We start from the raw sequence: 16,035 nt of genomic DNA, 5'->3' as shown, positions 1-16,035 counted from the left end.
TTCTCAACTCTCCCACTGTATGACCCAAATACATTTCCAGTGTTGAGAATCACCTCTGAAAAATAAAACAAACCCTACATTAACATGGTCCAGATTTTCTGACATGACAGACAAAACATGTGATTAACTTCCCCTCTGAGGGCCTCTGTTTTCTCCTGTCTCCACGTCCCTCTCCAGAACATTAAACTGAGAAGCCACTGCTGGGAACTTTCCGGAAGAGGATTCTTTTCTCACCTTTTAAAACTGCTTTTCCTTGAAGCAGACCTGGTGGTCCTTTTAGTAATGCCTGCACTGCCAGAAATCTCAGGTTCAGGTGTTTTACAGCTCTGAACACTGGACTGAAGAATTACTCTGAAAACAGTTGGAAAAAAATAAGATTATATTCACTGAAACCATTTTCAAATACTTGACAGAGGAAGGCATTTTTTTGTACTTTGGTGCAAGTTATTTTACTGAGAATTCATAGGATTTTCCTCTAACACATCTGCCCAAAAAATCCAGAACACATTTTTACATCCAAGTCTTTTGAAATGAAGCATGAAGCATCTCGTTTCCCTCTGAAGGTCACGCCAAGACAACCAGAGTATCCTTTGCTTTTGGAACATAAATAACCAGGCATTTAAAGCAATTCCCACACCCAAAAAATCAATTAGTGAAACAAATGTTCATGTCCCTAAAAGTAGTTACTTGGAATTCTAGTCATGAAAACAAGAAATCATTTAAAAACCCTAAATTCTAAAAACTATGAACATAAATATCTACGTAATAATCACTCTTCAGAGCTGAAAGTATGAGCTTTTTATATAACATTTCAAATTTTAAACGTATATTCAAGCAAAAGTTGACCTTTGTCTAGATTATAACTACTTACTAAATCAGTATCAACATGAAAGTAAGACTTTAAATTTTGTGCAACCTGATTTAATTAAACACTAAAAAAACCTCCAAAAACTGATGATGATACGTATGGGAGCAGACCGCCCGGGAGGCAAAGCCCTGAGTCAGGAAGAGCACCCTCAGATGAAACCCACAGAGTGTCTTGTTCACAGTAGAGGGTATGTTTTACTTCCTCATCAAATTACCAGAGAGGGATACATCAGAAGATTTCATATGCAATTCTTTCCTTCATGACATAATGAGTGAAACCCTGAATTGCATAAACACACATTTTTATATACTCAACTTTTACTGAGTAAGAGACACTGACTTAAAAAAGACTTTCTCCTGTCATATCCCAACAGGAAGGTGAGTCAGCCATAACCAATCATGAGAACCCAGCTCACAAGAGTCAAAAGAAACCATTGCAACTAACAGGCGTCCTACATCCCACAGCTGCGTGGCCACCATGTTAGTTAGTAAACAAAGCCAGGTCCTTAAAATGCAGTGAAGATTGGTAAACTTGCAGCATCTCAATTATGACACAAAGCAGCATATCTGACACTTAGGGACATGGTAGCTTGTCAGCACTGAGAAAACCAAGGGTGTTATCGTCAGGGCTGGCATCTGAGGCCTGGGCTTTCCAACTGCTTGGGGAGCGGGGAGGCGGTGGAGGCTAGGTCCTCCGCCCCGCACCCCATCCCACGTGGTAGCTCTGAACACCGCATGAATCAGGCCTTCAACCTCAGAGGGAAACTGATCCTGTGAATTGGCCAAGGCCTGCTTCAGGATTTTTCACAATTCATCATCCTAAATATTCGGCGTTCTAGCAAAACAGAGAGTGTGCAGAGCCTGTGTGCAGAAGCAGAGGGGTACCAACTGCCCAACAAACTCCACGCCTGAAAACAACAACTTACTTTTCAGTTCTTTCTGATTCCATAGTGTGAGGGGGAAATATTAAAGTGAGTCTCCTTAAGGATGGGAATCTAGAATCTCTCGCAAAGAAAAATAAAATGGAAAAAAATGACCGTGGATGCGTCCCTTGCTGCTCTGCTTGTTACAGGACACAGTTTTTATCTCCACTTTTACAAATGGAGAATGTGAGACTCCATTTGGCTTTTTCTGAAATACCACACCTACTCTTCTAGTAATTTAAGGCTACTTATGGCCAAGAGTATAGACAGTTATCACACTGCAAGATCATTAATATGACCAAACATGCAAGCCCATATACTGCCTGCTTAGGGAACATTAAGTCCTCATTTCTTAAATTTACTGTTGACATGTTTGCACACTGGCCACACCAGATTCGAGGTGGAGGGGAAGCATCTTTTAAAAAGCATTTCTCTATAAAATTAGTGTAAATTATTCATATGAAGTAATATGACATTAATAGATAATTTATGTGGAATTTTAAAAATAAGAATATGAAAGAAATGTGGAAAGCATTCATCATACCAGTTGAGATTCAGGTCCTCAGCTATTTGTATTAAAAAGAGGGCAGTTGGTCCATCTGAAGCCTAAGCATCGATAAACTGCAAACAACGGGGCAGCTGCTCCCAGGTGAACCTGTGAGATCCTGGTGGGCGAGCTGGCCAGCTCCTGGGGTGCACTCCCACCCTGCAAGCCAGGCCAAGGCAGGCTTTGAGGAGCAGTGCTTAGCACTGACATTTGCCAGCAGTCCCTGACAGAGTCTCAGCCCTGCCCTTTATCTCCTGCGTGCTGCAGTTCACTTCCCACTCCGCAGTGGCTTCTGAGCCCTAATAATACTCAGATGGGTCACCTGCAACTTGAAGCCAACAGCAAAGCGACAAGCTGGCAAGCCAGTTCTCCCACTTCCCAAGCCCCAAAAGGCCTTGAATGTCAACATTCCACCCCAAGAAGAGAAGCTGTCAGAGCCACTGTGCACTATTCACACTGGCTGCCTACCACTCATACAAAACCAGCCTTACAAACAGCAGATGTGAGGCCGTGCAGCCCTCGGAGGCGCCTTTCCCACATCCCCCGGCCTGGGAGACTGACGCAGCCGGCGCTCCTGCTGCCACAGTCAAGCTGGCTGACACCGCACAGGCAATCATACATCACGTGCCCTTGAGGAGTCACCTATGAAGGCGACGATGAGGGCTCCATCTGCCTATGTCCTTGCTGCTGGCTGAAGCTTTTGTTCCTGTGCACTCCAGGTTCACCAGGCAGGCTAAGTGGAATACTCTGGTGTTCTAGGTGTAGAAATGCAACGGCAAATGTCAGTAATAACAGCAGAAAGGTTATACCTGACAGAGAACATTTTTCAACTTACCCTCAGAAAAACAATACATTCATGAAGTGCCCAAGTACTGTTAGCAACGACTCCACCTGTTTAGAACTCTACCCATTCACAGTATCTCTGCCACCTGGAATAGTCTGAGACCAAATCTGTGCACGTGTGATGCTTGCGAGTCAGAATGTGTAGAAATCTAAGCTTACTGAGGAAAGCGAAGGAAAAAAACACCCAAAAGGATAATCTGTACCAGAAATCCAGCATACCTGCTTGTGTGATCAGCTTGCAACAAGGAGATATCACAGAAAATGCCATAAATTGGAACATGTTAAGCAGCTTTTCCTTAATTTTGAAAAGAATGGAGTTGGATTTTTAAATCTTCTCCAGCCACCTGAAGACACTCAGTGAAATCACGGTCGGCCGCGGGGAGTTCTACTTTGGAGGACAGCCTTGAAGGGGTTTTGCATTCCTTTATAACTCCCAAGTCCAAGTGGGAACAAGAGAGGAGATCTCTGAATATATGAGCTAAAGGAGGAGTTTCAGAGAAGAAAGAACGCAGCCCAGACACGAGGCAGCAGTTAGCCAGCCTCCTGGGACAAAGCCTCCTTTCTGTGCTCTTGGTCTGAACCACCTGAGGTTCCCTGCGTACACTTCCTGCCACATTTGTCTGCCGAAGAGAAGTCTCTTCACTGTGGAGGTGCATCTGAGGATGAAAGACACCAAGGGAACACAAACCGTGCCTGCATGAACCTAACAAAGGCATCTGGGTTACTTCTGGGGAAGGAGGGAGTGAGGAGCACCCTAACATCAGGCAGAAGTGCAGGAAGGGGCTCCCACCTGCCCTGCTGCCCCCTTTTCCTTGCTCAAGTTTTGGAGACCGCACTTTGCTGTGTTCCCTGCAGGGCAGGGAGTGAGGTGAGGCGGAGAAGGAAACTCCGCATCCTCAAGACGGAAGGTGCCGCAGGGCAGCGTGGTGGCAGAGCACAGTCAGAGGCGAGCCTGGTACGGTCGGTGTTCACTAGGTGTCCTGGCCACAAAGCCAGGTATTTACCAGGGAATCAGTGGAAATGTTTTTCTGCTATTCTAGAAATGATAAAGATGTTTACTCCAGAAAACTAGAGGAAAGCTGAACAGGTAACTGATGAAAAGAAAACCACCCCAATTATCCCAATCTATTTTTTGACAAGAAAAACTATTTTTGGTGTCTTCATAAAACACTTTTCAAAAAATCTGTTAAGAGCAAGCAGAACTTAAGCATAAAGTTTGTTATTTTTCATATTCCTTGTATGGAAGGAATAGTGAAGCCCTCCCTCCCCGCCACCATCCCGTTAATGGAGAAATTTCAGAAAACAACCTTTGGACAAAGGAGAACCAGCAAGGCTGGGAGAGCTGAGTAAGAACGACATGCACCATGAGCGATAGGCTGGCGCCGGGGGTGAGCGCTAGTACAGAAACGGAAGTGGACACTTACACAACGGCTATTTGCCGAGGGGTCCTGATGGCTACTGTGTTCTTAAACCATCGAGACAGAATAGCAGGATGGGAAGAATGTAGTCACAAATAATCCACCAGATGACAACACTACACAGTGCAGAGGTCAGCACAGCTAGGGGACATCTGGAAAGGGGTGAAGGGAAAGAACAGACGTTCAGATTGGTAGGCCAAAACAATCAATGAAATAATAAGTAAATAGAGCCACAAGTGAGTTCTGGTCACCCTACAAGGTGTCTAAACAAGGATGGTGCCTCACCATGTTAGGTTGGGAGAAAATGCTGTCTTCAGTTTTAAACTGACTTGGTAATCAGTAACAAAAGATGAGACTCAATCTCTAGCCGGGTAACTGCCGCATGTTAATTGTACTGAAAATTTTAAAGAAGTATAAGAAATGCACACAGAGAAACCTCAGAGAAAGATGAGGAAAACCAAACAGAAAACAGCCCTGGACTGGTGAGGACAGCTAATGGGAGGCACAGTTACCAGTGCGCAGAGCACAGCAGAGCTACTCTCCTTGCAACGGAGGTGTGCTCTGACCATTTGGGAGTGTAAGCACATCGCACATTCTGAAAACCAGGGTACAGAAGCCCACATGACCCCACAACGGGCCACGGAGAATGAGGCAATTTCCCTTATGTCTAACACTACACAGGCTTCCTGAGGCGTTTTCCTCATGCGACCACACCTGGCTCTCACCTTGGTGTTTCTTAATTCACTGGTCCAGCCTCTCTGGTAAGGAAAGAACCTTTCCAGCTCTTACATATCCAGGTGGCCACCTGGACCAACTGTGACTGAACCAGAGACTCTACTGAACACTGGCTTTGTGCCAAGCCTCGGGCCTGATGTGGCTTCCTGTGCCAACTTCACAGCCGTCCTCATCACCTGATCACTGAACACTACGTGGCAGGCACCCTACACAGCGACAGGGATTACACTGAAGGCTGGGCCTGCAATCCAATCCAACCGCGCCCCCACAGGCTGCACCTCCACCATCTCACTTACTCCTCTGACAGGAAAACCCAATCTACTAACGTATGTTAAGATTACAGAGGCTTCATACTTACCCCAAATTGATAAATGGCCTGCAGAACTCTCCAGCCACCCCAATTTTCATTTACAGTTACTGATTTAACAGTTAGGAGATGAATGGTCAGAATATTCAGCTATCTGCCCTGTGATTTTTACTGGCTCCCCTCCTAAAGCTTATGGTCTAAGAATAATTTTCCAGTGATGAGACACACACCCATCTACACTGAACTGTTAGGGGACATTTAAGGGAGTCAATCAGGTCCACTAATGAGACCTACATTTCGACCTCACTCCCATGCAGGGTGCACCCACTCTCCACAGACACCCCAGTCTCCCTAACCAACCCGGTGGGAGGGAGCCGTCTGCAGAGGCCGGCAAGCACGGGTGGGGTGAGAAGTCCCACCAAATTCACTTTAGCACAGTCTTCCATCCACTTGCCATCTATCACACTGGAAGACCCTTTGAGGTTGGGGTGCACACAACTGACTGTCTTCAGGGTAGTCGGGGACAGACAGGCGCTCCGAGAAAATGACTGTTTCACAATTTCTACGAAACAACTCTCCCCCAATACTGACTACTGACTATTTGTAACAGAGAAACTAATAATAGTAATGATATTTTATTTGTGTACTTTCCTTTTCTTAAGAATCGCCCATACTTACATATTTTTCACTAACCTTCTCTCTTGGGAGTATTTATCTGGCTAAATAGCAGTAGCAGAGCAAGTAACTTGCCCGCAGTGAGTACGAGTCCAAAAGGGAGGACTGGAACTGAATTTCGATCTCACCCACGCTGCTACTGGAAGCTCCCTCTGAGGGGACTTATTTCTAAAGTAACAACAAAGATTTGCAAGGGGAAGGGAATCTCCAGGAGACCTCCTCTCCTGGAGCCAAAGAGCCACAGAGCAGAGCAAAAGAGATTCCAACAGCAAAGAGGGTTGGGGACAGTTGGAGGGCTACGCAAAGGGCTGTGGAGCAGGAAGGGAAATCAGCTGGGTGGGACCTGCACCCCCAGGGTCTTTACACAAAGAGTTTAGAAGAATTTTGACATTTTGCTTTTTCTTTAAAAATGTGCCCTAAAAGTTTATTAACTGTGTGCATGGGAGGGGGGACGGTTTGGGGGCTAGTCTATCATTTTTAGGATTACAATTACAATTAAAGGGGATTTTGAAATAGCTTGTCCTTTTTTCTTTCGTTTTTTACCTCTACCATTTTGCTTGATTTTAAACTTTCACCAAGAGTGCTACAGAGCAAAGAGCCAGTGTCCGTTACTTCTTCCAGCTGTAAAGTGGGGTGATGACACAACAGACACTACGGGTAGCCAGGCTGGTCTTGCCCTGTTACTTTTCATTCAACCGTTGCTGATCAGGTTTAGCTTTCATCCTGGGAGCCTCATACGCCAGGTGAATGTGACAGCATCTAGTGTCATGGAATTTCGTTCATTGTTTTCTACTACATTACCACAAACCCATGAGCTATGAAAGAGGCTTTTCTAGCCTCAACTGCTCTAGAAAAAAGTACCAAGTAATCTGAACTCTCTAGAAAACATATTCGAAAGGTAGCAGACTGAGTAACTAAAGGAAATTTCACATGAACCGTTCTCAACAGGAACATTAGACTAAGCAGACTTCCAGACTCCCAACTTGACTTAAGAACAGAATGTGAAAAGTGATTGAGAAATAAAATGACGCTGCAAATTCTTAAAAGCAAGATAAAAGCAAGACAAAAGCATGGGCATGACTAAACACCACCACAAAACCCCACATTTTCTAGGCCTTGCAAGTCAAAGTGTGGCCCCTGGACTAGCAGCTTTGGCAACACTGGGAAGCCTGCTAGAAATGCAGACTGCAGCCCACCTGAGATCCGCTACTATAACCTGCACCTTACAAGCTGCTGAGGAGCCGAGGAGCCCCGGAGCAGTGCAGGCAGAGAGGCAGGGCTGTGGGGCATGCCCTGTGCCCATTGCCATGTCCAAGACTGGTTTCAGAATGACGGCCCGGAGGGACCATAGCACTTCTAAGGTCTAAAAAGCACCATTAGACCTTGGATGAAGACTTTTAATGAAATTAAAACCAAAATGGCACCTGCAGTTAAATTATGTAAAATGTACCATTCTTAAGGCAATCTGAGTTAACTAAAGCACCACTAAGCTGCAAAGAACACCCATATAATGCCTATAATCAGTACTGACACCTGTCTTTCATGTGGCACTTCATATTGGAAAATTCCATCCTTGCCTCTGGGTCTTTTAAGAAACTCTCAAGGCAGCAGCCCCGTGATCGTATGTATTATTCTACTAAGAACTTTTGATTATGAGGAACTATCTGTGAAGAACCACCTTTAACTAAAAAGAAGGCCTGTTCTTCTCTGCCAGGAACTTCTGATCATCTCTGCCATGTTATGGTATCAGTCCCTTCCCATATCACAAGATGCTCACTGAAGAAAATGACCCGCTGCCACACACACACAAAAAGGGTGGGGTGGGGGGCCTAGAAATTTGCTAACCTACAATGAAATGGAGGTTGCCTGCAGGAAGGAATCCAATGGCATAGGGAGGAGCATTCACTGAAGAATAACCTAGAAAAAAGTACACTGGCTATGTTTTTGGATTCTACATATTTTTTGAACAATCTAGTCATTATAGGAGATTGAATCCCAAATAACACACAAGCCAAGCCCAAGAGGACACACACACACTTAGTAACTATAAAATTTCCTATGCCCATGCTAAGCCCTCTTCTGTAACTTCAAATGATTCCTCAAACATTTAATACCAAAAATATTTAATCACTGTCACCCTAAAGTAATGACATTAAGCCACTGTGTTACCACTGATTAATTCTGCAATATCAAACCATACTATCTGCAATATGGTAGTGAACTGAAACTCACAATTTCAGTAACTATGGGCAAATCCATTATTCTGCAATTTACATCTGCTGTCACTCTCTTGAGGGTGTCACATGGCGACTATCCACGGAGAAAAAGCATCCCTAATATTACTTTTCTGTCTATATAGACTAGTGAGCTTACAATAAGGGGTGGAGATAAACAAAGGAGAGCTAAGAGCTTCTTAGGTAACACCCCTAGATTTTAAATTACGTGAAGAATCATTTCAAAGTGGCATAATGGGCATGCAACTACGCAGAAAGTGTACAGCGAAAAAGGTTCATGAAGGACCTCACACGCTAAATACCATTGACCACACAAAGGAAACAAGACTCACGTGAGGGGAAGAGCGTTTGGTTTCGATTGTCTTCTGCTTTTCAGGGCCCGAAGTCTGTCCCCTTGTGTCATGCTACTGACTTCGTCATCGTCACTGTACTGTGTAAGTAAAGAAACAGTGAGCTAATGATTTAAGTTGGGCTCATGGATGCAAAAACAGCATAGCAGCTACATTATGTACACAGACACATACAAATGCACACTTCGCCTTCCTGGCTATCTTTAAAATATTTTGCTTTGGAAACAAAGCTACAGGTCATGTTTCAAAACAGCTTAACGTTGACTCTCTCAGACACAGAACCCAACAGCACTCTTGCTATAAAACATCCTGACAGTGAAGAGGTTTAATGGGTTTTCAGTATTTAAAACAATCTTTTTTAAAAATTTCATAATCTTCTTACCACCACTTAATAGGGTACGGCTACCCCCTGAACTTTTTTTTTTAAGGTTTTCCATTTGCCAACTGGTTCCCTAAATCAGCTGTCCCAAAAGGGGCAAAGGCAGGGGAGAGGGAGCTTCCCGGTCCACTGCAAGAGCCTACGTCACACGCCTCTTTTCTCCACCAGTGCTTAGTAAGTAAAACAACTAGTTCCATGGACACAGCCTTGTTGCAGAAACTGTACAGCATAAAAGGTTTATGAAGGACCTCACAAGCATAAACACATCGACCACACAAAGGAAACCAGACTCACATAAGGGGAAGAGTGTTAGGTTTGAGTAAAAAGTTCCTAGAGAGGGCTCTGTAACTATGAAAAAATTGTGATGATAATCCCTTGAAATGTGCTTTATTATTCTGATCTACAACCTCTCCATTCCCTACAGTGCCCAAAAGCATCTACAGCCATGACACTAGCATGGTGGGGGCAGCTCAGTTACCAGTTCAGGTTCCTGCTTGTCTTGATTCTTGACCCCACTGATTGAAATGTCATCAACAGCCAAGAGGAGTTTTGAGACAGCGACTCTGTGTTTTCCATTCTCCTGACCCCTTAACTTTTGACGAAAATAGTCACCTTCCAACCAGAGGCTCGTCTGTTTCCTAGAGCATTTAGATAACAACATCAAGACACAGCTTTCCAGGAAGATACACATGAACAACTTTCCCCTATTAAACTATGTGTTCTTCCTGGAGACTAAGAAAACTACTCCTTCCCCTCACCTTCCAGACCCGTGTGTCAGTCACACAAGCTCTCCGTCTACTTACATCACCAGAAACTGCTGCTGAGGCCCGATCACCGATCCAGGTCTACAGATTCTGACCCACGCGATGGTCTCAGCGGCCGTCATCCTGTAGTGCTTCATGATGTAGCAGGCAATCAGAGTGCCCGTTCGTCCAAGGCCAGCTAGGAAAACAAACAAGCCAGTGAGCCCTGGTCTCAAGCACTCCAGAATTTTGTTGGGTATGTAGAATTTTTTTTAAAAGGATTCCCATGATTCTGCTTCCCTCTACAGGGTTCTCAAGTCTGGATGCAATCACCTGGAGAGTTTAAAAAAATACCGGGTCTCACCTCCAGAACTCTAACTTAAAGTAGTACACGATCTAGACTGGACACAAGTGATCCCCAAAATACCCCAGGTAAGTCTATGATGTAGCCAAAATGGAAAATCACTTTCTAAGTGATAATTCTGAAGAAGTACAGTGTTTTCTACTGAGTTTTCCATAAATGGTACCATCATCTTTCCAAAAACACAAGCTTAAAATCTTGTACTTTCTCCCTCAGCCAACAGTTTTTCTACTGTTATATCCATTTTCATACAGATTTCTTTTTACTCTACTGCTGTCCTCCTTTACTCTCATCTCTCATTACCTCCTGGGATGGTTATTTTTACATGTCAACCTGGCATGCGTTATTTGAATAGGATTGACACAAACTGGTGGACTTTGAATAAGCAGATTGTTCTCCAAAATGTGGGTGGGCCTCTTCCAATCACCTGAAGGTCTGCACAGAACGAACAGACTGGCCTCCCCAGCAGACTGTCTTCTGATCATCTCTACCACTGGCTCTCCTGCATCTCCTGCCTGCCCACACTGTGATTCGGTGCCTGCCAGACTCCATGTTCATTTGAGTCAATTATTTAAAGAAATCTTTGTAGATACACGTCTTACTGGTTCTGTCTGTCTCTGCCTCCCTGGAAAGCCTTCACTGACAAGAACTGGACGCCGTGAAGCAGACTGCTATTGCAACAATATGGGAGTGGCTTTAGGACTGCGATTGTCAAGGATGCTAAGAGTTTCAAGGTCCACACTAGAAGAAGCTGAGAGTGCCGTGAAGGGGCTGTTGAAGGAATATGGACAGTAACAGTATTTCTGGCACAGACAGAAATAAGGAATGTGTTACTGGAAACCAGAAGAAAGGCAATCCTCACTGCAAGTGGCAGAAGACGTGACTGAACTGTGTCTCAGAGCCTTACGGAAGATGGGACTTGTGACAACCTTGGGTGTTTAGCCAAAGAGATTTGTAAGCAAAGTGTTGTTGGTGTTGCCTGGTTTCTCTTTGCTGATTATAGTAAAATGTGACAGGAGAGAGATACATTGAGAAAGGAATTTATTAAGCAAAAAAAGAACCAGAAACTAAAAATTTAGAAAATTCTAGGCCTATCCAAATTGAAAGAAGTGAGAAAGCATGCCCTGGTGAGAACACCAAGAACATAGCCAGAAAACCAATTCCATAGAGATTATCCATGGATTTAAGCAGACATCTCAACAGAGGCCAGAAATGGTGGTGGATCATACCAGCACACAGCCTAGACTACAGGAACAGATACAGATGAAATAAATGCAGGCTTCTGAACTGCTAGGATTCTGTGGACTCAACATGCCTCCTGTGTCAAGAAAAGGGAAGCATGGCTACACGGGTGATGCCGGTTGGCAGGACCACCAGTGCCACCGCAGGCCTGGGGGACAAGGCCTTCTACTCCTCAGCTTCTTGGGGCAGGGCCCATGACTGTGGGGGTGGGAGGCCACCCAGTGGGCCTCAAACAGAGAATGGCACCAGATAGCACTATTCCTGAGCCTTATGATCTAATGGCATTTGCCCTGCTAGGTCTTAGATTGTGGGGCATGCCACCCCTCTCTTTCCCATCTCTCAGTTGTACTGGGAGTGTCTATTCCCATGCCTGTCCAGTCTTGCATTTCAGAAGCACATAAACTGTCCAGTTTCACAGGTTGACAGGTGGGGAGGGACCGTGGCTCAGGAAGAACTGTATCTGGAGTGTCATCTGTACCTAGTTAGGCGACATTTAGATGAGACCTTGGACTCGGAACTGCTGCAGGAATGGGGGAAGACTTTTGCAGCTGTTGGGATGGGGTGGATTATTTTACAGGTGAAGATGTGAGTACTGGGTGACTGGAGAGCAGGAGATTGTTGCCTGAACTGGGTGCCCCCAAGCCCCTACATTTAAGTCTAACTCCCACTGTGACTGTCCCTGAAAGAGGACCTGTGTATGGAGGTGAAGCTGAGCTGAGGTCATGTGGGGGAGGCACCTGATCCAAACTGGTGGTGTCCTTGTAAGAGGAGGAAGGGACAGGAGTGCACACAGAGGACCACGAGCAGGCAGCTGTCTGCAAGTCAGGAGAAGCAGCCTCACCAGAAATCCCACCAGCACCTTGAGCTCGGACTTCTAGCCCCCACAACTCTGAGAAGATAAACTTCTGTTGTTTATGCCTAAAACCAAGATCTAATCGTATCAATCAGTCCTCCTTGGGTTTTTAACTGGTCATTCTGTCAACTTTAGGATTTCTCAACCTTAGTGCTACTCACATCAGGGCTGCCTAATTCTGTGTTGTGGGGCTGTCCTGCACACTTTAAGATGTTTAGGAACATCCCTGACCTCCACTCACTGGATGCCCATAGCACCCTCCCCCTAAGTTTTAAAAACCAAAATTGTCTTCAGACAACGCCCAGCATCCCCTGGGCCAATATACCCCAAATGAGCACCTCAGCTGAGACTCACCTCAATTGCTTATTACAATGAAAAAAGGAATAGCCAATATTCATAATGTCCAATATAACAAATGTTCGCTTTTGTTGTTTTTTAAATTACAGTAAAAAAAAAAAAAGACAAAATTTACCACTTTCACTATTTTTGTTCATGCATCATTTTCCAGATCTCATTTACTTCTCCACATTTCCTTTTAGCTCACTGAACACTTTTAAGACAGCCTTTTAAAATTCTTTATCAGGTAACTCCTAAGGTGTGTGTTTCTTGAGTCAGTTTCTAGAGATTGTTTTCACCGCTTTTAAGTGTGCGGTTTGACGGCAGTAACCAGTGTCAGCACAACCACCAGCACCCTGTTCTGTGTGTATGTGGGACAAATATGTCTTCTGTTGGGGAACAGAGCATTCTGTATGTGTCTGCTAGATGTAGTTGGTTTATTCTATTGTTCAAGCCCTCCATTTCCTTATCTTCTGGCTGGTTGTTCTATCCATTCTTAAAAATGGGAAATTGAAATTTCCAACCATTACCATACAACTGTTTATTTTTCCCTTGAATTCTGACAATGTTTCCTTCCTATATTTTGAATGTCTGTTATTAGGAATGTAACATGTTTATAACTGTTATATCTTCATGATGGACTGAACCCTTTATTAATGCATAATGTCCTTTTTTTGTCTCTTGTAATCTTTTTTGATTTAAAGTCTGTTTTATCTGATATTAGTATAATCACCTCTGCTCTCGTTTGGTTACTATTTTACATCAAGTATCTTTCACTTTCCTCTCACTTTCACACTATTTGTGTCTTTGGATCTAAACCGAGCCTCTTTTAGGCATTATATAGTTAGATTATCTTTTATTTTTAAGCCATTCTTCCAATCTCTCTTGTTTGACTGGAAACTTTACAACTGAAGTTACAATCCTCCCAGCCCCTAGAGTGGTCCCTGTATTTACTTTTACCAGAGATCCTGATTTCTTCATACGGCTTCAAGTTATGGTCAATTGTCCTTTCATTCAACCCTGGCTCGGTACTGCTTGCAGGGCAGGCCTAGTGATAACGAACTCCCTTGGCTTCTAGTTAACTGGGGATTTCTTAAATTCTCCCTCATTGTTGACAGTTTTGCCAGGTACAGGATTTGTGGTTGACAGTTTTTTCCCTTCAGCACTTTGAATGTACAACCCTCTGGCCTCCAAGGTTTCTGGTGAGAAATTTGCTTATAACCTTACTGGCATCCCTTGTATGTGGTTAAGTTGATTCTCCCTGTTGCTCTCAAGATTCTCTTTGTCTCTACCTTTAGACTGATGGACTGTAATGCACCTTGGTGTGGGTCTCTTGAATTTACCCTGCTTGCAGCATGTTAAGTTCTTTGATGCGCACATTCATGTCTTTAATCAAATCTGGAAAGTTTTCAGTCATTACTTCTTCAAGTAATTCCTCATCTCCTTTCTCTCCCTTCTCCCTTTGGGACTCCTACCTCCATACACTGGTTTGCTTTAAGGTCACAGAGGTTCCCTTGGGTTTGGTTTACTTTCCAATCCTTTTTCTTTCCATTCCTCATACTTGATCATTTCAACTATCCTATATTCAAGTTCACCGATTCTTTCCTCTGCCTGCTCATATCTACTTTTGAATCTCACCAGCATAGTTTCACTTCAGCTACTGTACACTTCAGTTCTAGAAATTCTTTTTAGTTCCCTATTTACTATCTGATATTTCCATTTTGTTACACTGTTTTCTTCACTTTGTCCACATTTGTCTTTTAGCTCCTTAAGTATCTTTGAAGACTGTTGTTTTAATATATTTGTCTACTAAGTCCATTACCTGGTTTCTCTCAGGAAGTTTCTCTTACTCATTTTTTTCCCTTAGATTTGATTTACACTTTCTTGGGATTTTTTTATGTGATTCTTTCGGTGGAAAACAGGCATTTGAATCTTGTAACGTGCTAACTTGGGAAATTAAATTTTGGCTATTCCCAATGTTTGTTTGTTTGTTTGCTTTTTACTAATGTTGGATTTTTCTTAACAAAAAAATATTCTTTGTCTTCTTAATCAACTAACAAAAGGAGAAAAGTTAAATAAATCCTAGCATATTCACAGTGTGTTCCTACACAATCACCATTCATTCAATATTTATTAAGTGCCAGGCACTGTTTTAGTTGCTAAAAATACAGCAACTTCTTAGAATATAAACTCCACAAAGACAAACTCGGAGCATCTGCTTTGCTCACTGACATGGTAGAACCTACCAAACAGCGGGAACTGAACAGATACCTGGTAAGAAGTGAATGCATTTCAACGTGATAAGCCTTTGTGAGGTACTTATGAATACAATTTAATTTACTATACTTTTCATATGACATCAGGGTTTTTTAAAAGCGTTCTTTAGAGATTCAAGATGGCGGTGTGAGAGGTGAGACAGAGAACTCCTCCCAAAACCACATAGAACACGGAAATATAGTTAATACAATTAATCCTAAAAGAGTAACATGTAAAAAGGCTGAGCCAGACTGCATATACCCGTAGAAAAGAGCGGAACTCACGAAACGGCAACATACCAAAGCCTTGATCTGGTGGGACCCCAGCCCTTCCCCCTCCCCAGCTCACCAGCAGAAGGAAGAGAAACAGAATGGGGAGGGGGTGGAAGCCTACGAATGTTGAACACCCAACTCTGGAGATCTGCTTTGGGACCACAAACCTACACTGCATGGTGCTTTGGAGAATAGTGGGGTTGGAAACCTACGACAGATGGAATACTTGGAGACTGAGATTCCAGCCATTTGTGGAACACAGGGATCCACATCAGCTCCTCTGTGACAAAGGAAAGGCGGGCGGTATGACAGGCTTCCTAGCAGCAAGAGGGCTGCTGAGGGGGCGGGGTTGCCCAGAGCTTGCTGCATGGGAGAAGGGCTAGGTGGAAAAGGCTGGCAGGACGCATTCTGCCAAGCAGGTCGGAAACTTTCGGGAGCTTCACATGCTCCATTCCCCTGGCTGGATACTTAGCTCCAAGGACCCCCCACTGTGATACACAGCCTGCTGCACCTTCCTCTTAGCTGGCCAGCACCAGCTAGCAAACTGGCAGTCCTTGCCCTGGCAACAGGCCAGTCAGAGGGAGGTCCCGCCTACGGCAGCTGCAGATACAAAGCACAGAGGCTTACACCTGTGTGCTCGGCCCACTGGTTCGACAGTGAAGACAGGCATAGCAGCCGGGAAGCAGGAAACAGC

General features: G+C 44.1%; 1 protein-coding gene across 14 annotated transcripts in view; it reads right to left on the bottom strand.

The window, feature by feature from the left end:
* CDC14B (cell division cycle 14B) overlaps window positions 1-16,035 on the bottom strand; it is a 122,279-nt gene that overhangs the window by 12,548 nt on the left and 93,696 nt on the right. For 6 of the 14 annotated variants that reach the window (XM_036904412.2, XM_036904409.2, XM_036904410.2 and 3 more), the window contains 4 exons: window positions 10,082-10,220; window positions 9,757-9,916; window positions 8,882-8,979; window positions 235-351 (listed from right to left, as the gene is read on the bottom strand). In XM_036904412.2, coding sequence (XP_036760307.1) covers window positions 235-351; window positions 8,882-8,979; window positions 9,757-9,916; window positions 10,082-10,220 — 514 coding nt within the window. Of the gene's footprint in view, window positions 1-234; window positions 352-2,334; window positions 3,583-4,604; window positions 4,751-8,881; window positions 8,980-9,756; window positions 9,917-10,081; window positions 10,221-16,035 lie in introns of those variants that run through there. The other 8 variants (XM_036904416.2, XM_036904411.2, XM_036904419.2 and 5 more) reach the window with 4 other exon arrangements.

The sequence above is a fragment of the Manis pentadactyla genome, chromosome 3 (assembly GCF_030020395.1).
Source record: "Manis pentadactyla isolate mManPen7 chromosome 3, mManPen7.hap1, whole genome shotgun sequence".
Taxonomy (NCBI): domain Eukaryota; kingdom Metazoa; phylum Chordata; class Mammalia; order Pholidota; family Manidae; genus Manis; species Manis pentadactyla.
This window is presented reverse-complemented; position numbering and strand designations above follow the sequence as displayed.